Source organism: Phyllobates terribilis, unplaced genomic scaffold (genome assembly GCF_046119375.1).
Source record: "Phyllobates terribilis strain yellow unplaced genomic scaffold, ASM4611937v1 Scaffold_482__1_contigs__length_1377538, whole genome shotgun sequence".
Lineage (NCBI taxonomy): Eukaryota > Metazoa > Chordata > Amphibia > Anura > Dendrobatidae > Phyllobates > Phyllobates terribilis.
The window spans coordinates 1,206,168-1,210,082 of record NW_027363242.1 but is presented as its reverse complement, the minus strand read 5'-3'; the positions used below and the strand labels follow the sequence as shown (position 1 = coordinate 1,210,082).

At 38.7% G+C, this 3,915-nt stretch overlaps 1 protein-coding gene across 1 annotated transcript; it reads left to right on the top strand.

Annotated features, from left to right (window-relative positions):
* The first annotated feature begins 1,117 nt into the window (after positions 1-1,117).
* On the top strand, positions 1,118-3,426 carry LOC141229499 (forkhead activin signal transducer 3-like). Its single transcript, XM_073667484.1, has 3 exons — positions 1,118-1,396; positions 1,717-1,821; positions 2,821-3,426. Exons 1-3 carry the CDS (start codon positions 1,118-1,120, stop codon positions 3,424-3,426), a joined length of 990 nt encoding a protein of 329 aa, XP_073523585.1.
* The last annotated feature ends 489 nt before the right edge of the window (positions 3,427-3,915 follow it).

Sequence of the window (3,915 nt, the reverse complement as noted above, 5' to 3'; positions counted from 1 at the left end):
GACAGTTCTTTGGTCTTCTTTCTTTTCTCCATGCTCAATGTGGTACACACAAGGACACAGGACAGAGGTTGAGTCAACTTTAATCCATGTTAACTCGCTGCAAGTGTGATTTAGTTATTGCCAACACCTGTTAGGTGCCACAGGTAAGTTACAGGTGCTGTTAATTACACGAATTAGAGAAGCATCACATGATTTTTCATAGGGTGCCAATACTTTTGTCCACCCCCTTTTTTAGGTTTGGTGTGGAATTATATCCTATTTGGCTTTAGGACAATTCTTTTTGTGTTTTTTTCATTGAAGACAAATTAAATGAAGAGAATAATACCAAAGGATTTGTGATTGCAATCATTTTCAGGAAGAAACTGAGTATTATCTGACAGAATTGCAGGGGTACCAATACTTTTGGCCAGCACTGTATGTTAGCCCATAGATGCCAGACATTGTAATCCTGTATCTAAACTCCCCCACTGTGGAAACCCACTAACAATCAAATGCCACCTGAATAATAGTGTGGATGGAAGCAGGAGGAAAACTCAATAAATTATACTTTATTCTTTATCTCATTAACAAGTGTAAAACCTATAAATATATTCATCAAAATACATGGAATAATGGGTTGGAGTGGGAAAAGCCATAATTATCAATGTGGAATATTTTAATGGATTTATTAAAATATAATCTTAATAGAAATGATTGGTAATTTGGTCTAAAAGTGACCATTTATTTATGCAAAACTCACAAAATGTAAGGTCTTCAGTGAAGGGCTCAAACTGTTGTCCCTATGGGCTGTTTTGTTTCTTTCTTGGCCTCAGCATTACTTATGCGGCTGATTGTTAACAAACAAGGGGCCACATGGTATACACAATATACACATGATATATACATGACAAAAGGCATTTTATGGATGGATCACACCCAAAGATGTATCATACTGCTATTGTCTTTATGGATCTAGATCTTTCAATAACATTTGTGGTGTTACCAGCCAATGAGCTCCATCTTGTTTTGGGGGTATTAACATAACAACGTCTTAGCTGGGGTGATCAGCACTTATCAAGGCTCCTTCCCAGAGTCACATCAGAACTAATATTGGCATCTGTGAAGACATCTGTGAGACATGAACTCAAATCTCCAACCTTGGGAAACCACCAATATGCCAACACCCGACGTGTTCAGCATGGAGCAGATACTAGAGATGGACTCCAAGATGGACGGTCGTCCAGGAGAGGATACAAGTGCACAGCGTGACCCAATGATGACACCAGGTCAGGAGGAGAAAACCTCCGGGGAAAAGAAGAAGAATTACCAGCGATACCCCAAGCCTCCATACTCTTACTTGGCCATGATTGCGCTGGTGATACAATGTGTCCCAGACAAGAAGCTGAAGCTGTCGCAGGTAAGAGAACGATGTTATAAAGGAATAGGTTAGTGGGATATGACTTATAATAACTGGAGGGGGCCACAAATCTCTTAATGCTCTAATCACATGGAGTGGACAAATTTAATTTTTTCCAACAATTATTTTTTTAATATACATTTTGGGTGAATATTCTATTACATGTTATTACAGCCGCAAACATCCAGGTTAAAATACTTGAAATCTTTTTGTTGGTTCTTTACGCTCCATAGAAAGAGAGAACTCCCAATTTAGCATAAAAAGCGGTTCACTGTTAATAATAAATTTACAGGACTGAATGTTTATTTTTTTGCTTTTAGATTTTAGAGAAGATCAGTGAATTTTTCCCCGTCTTCAATGGAGAATATAAAGGATGGAAAGACTCCGTCAGACACAACCTGTCCTCTAACGACGGCTTCAGAAAGGTGAGGACTCCGTGTGGTCATTTACTGGGGGGATTCTCTTCTAATGGACCTTGCTGGGTTTCCACATATCAGGGGAGATTTCTTTATATTATAAGATACATCATTTTATGAGATGGTAGAAATAGTGGAAAGAGTAAAAAATTATCAAAATGGTGCACGGGGTAAGATACATTTACATCTAGTTGTCCTATTTAAGCTTGAAAAGTGTCAGATTTTTAATACAAGTTATAAAAATAATGTTGTATTTTACCATTATCTCTTAGACCTGATCTCACTTTCTGGACACTTTTCAACTCTGATACAAAAATAATTTTACTAAAATAACATTAGTAGATTCCAGGTTCTCCTCCATAAACCTCCTCACACACAGCGAGCGCTGTATGTCTCCTCTAATGAGACAGGACTTCTCTTCATCTCACTAAATATTTATAACCTCAGTAACATTTTTCTGACTCATAAATCTCATCTGTTTAATTTTAGTTGTTTTTCAAAGAATTTGCCATTATTTTAGAAGGCATCACATTCTCACTTTATTTCTGAAAATCTATATCCCAATACTAGTATAGTTGATAAATGACCCCCCCAAGACCCATATAAAAACACCTCAAAGTTTCCAGACTTTTCTACCTCAGAGGTGATTATTCCCTAATTTCTAGTGAGATTTTCTATCATTATCCACCCATCCCCCGATTCAAGCTTTCACCCTACACAAGGCACAACATGGATTCAGAGATTAATTACATTAAATATGTAGATGATAAAAGTCTGAGGCTCATAGTAAAATAAGAGGAAACCTATTGTATGAACCTCTTCTATGCGACTATCTATATGCACGTTCTGGAGCAACCCTCCGCATATCCCATATAGCCGTCCTTCCCATATACAAAGTTAAGTCAATCATTTCTTCTCTATGATTCCTATATATAGTAGTGACTTTATATTTCCTAAATTAGAATTTTATTTGAACCATCATCTGAATTTATTTTATCTTTATTTCAGGTGCTGAAGGATCCACACAAGCCTCAGGCCAAAGGGAACTTCTGGACAGTGGAGGTGACTCGGATACCTCCAGAGGCCATGAAACTCCACAACACTGCCTTCAACAAGCAGGACACCTATCCCCATGACCTGGCTCCCTTCATAATTCAAGGACATCCCTACAGGACTTTAGATTACAACCCACATCCTCTTCAAACCACGGAGTCCATCAGACCAGACCAGGAAGCTGCTGCTCCATCCACCTCTTCTTCTCCAGACCCTGCATCCTGTTTTCCATTGATCCCGTGGAACCTTCCTACAGCTTATTCAAGATGTGTTTTTCCCAGTGTAGTTGCCCCTCTCAGTGTACACTCACTTGTACTTTATCCCAACTTCCCATCCATACCCCAGTATAACTATCCATCACCATCTTATTCTAATCCCCCCTTCACATCTTATTCTAATCCTCCTTCCCAAAACTTCCCCAGCCTAGGACCACAATTACCCCTCCCCCCACGGCCCCTGGAATTTAATCACCCTCCTTTAGGTTTCCCGCCCAACAGAGCGGTGTTTGGAAACCCTGGATACTTGACACCCACTGGGAATATTTCCCACCAAGGTCCATGAAGGGACCACCAAGGACACTTCAATCTTCTCCGACTTCTCCCATTATGTGGTTAGGATATTGTGCTACTTGACTATTTATGTATTTATGTATGCATTGTCATTCCACTGACATGGTTCCCTGTTTTTGATATTGGTTGCCTTAACCAGTCTGTAGGCACCCTAAGCTATATTTTGCTGTTTCAGCTTTTGATTTATTCCACATGCCTTGTGTTAGCTATTCTTCTCTTTAATACATGCACTGCTGGGTCTGTGTAGTATTGACCATTACAGATATTGTATTGGACCTGTGCGTTTGATATTACGCAAAAGGGAGGACACATTATACACTGTATCATTATTTACTATTTATTATTTTCATTTTCAGTGTACCAGCTGGCTCCTTAGACAGTGATGTTTTCTCACTACTATTTTTAATGGTGTTTTACTTGTTTGTCGGTTTGTTATTTTGTGCATATGTGTCAGGAACTATTTGTATTCAATAAATTGATA

Bases quoted from the DNA above. Each gene is read 5' to 3' on its own strand.
- LOC141229499 (XM_073667484.1), top strand. From the start codon at position 1,118: ATGAACTCAAATCTCCAACCTTGGGAAACCACCAATATGCCAACACCC. The intron at 1,397-1,716 runs GTAAGAGAACGA...TTTTGCTTTTAG, and splicing joins AGAAGCTGAAGCTGTCGCAG to ATTTTAGAGAAGATCAGTGA. The intron at 1,822-2,820 runs GTGAGGACTCCG...TCTTTATTTCAG, and splicing joins CTAACGACGGCTTCAGAAAG to GTGCTGAAGGATCCACACAA.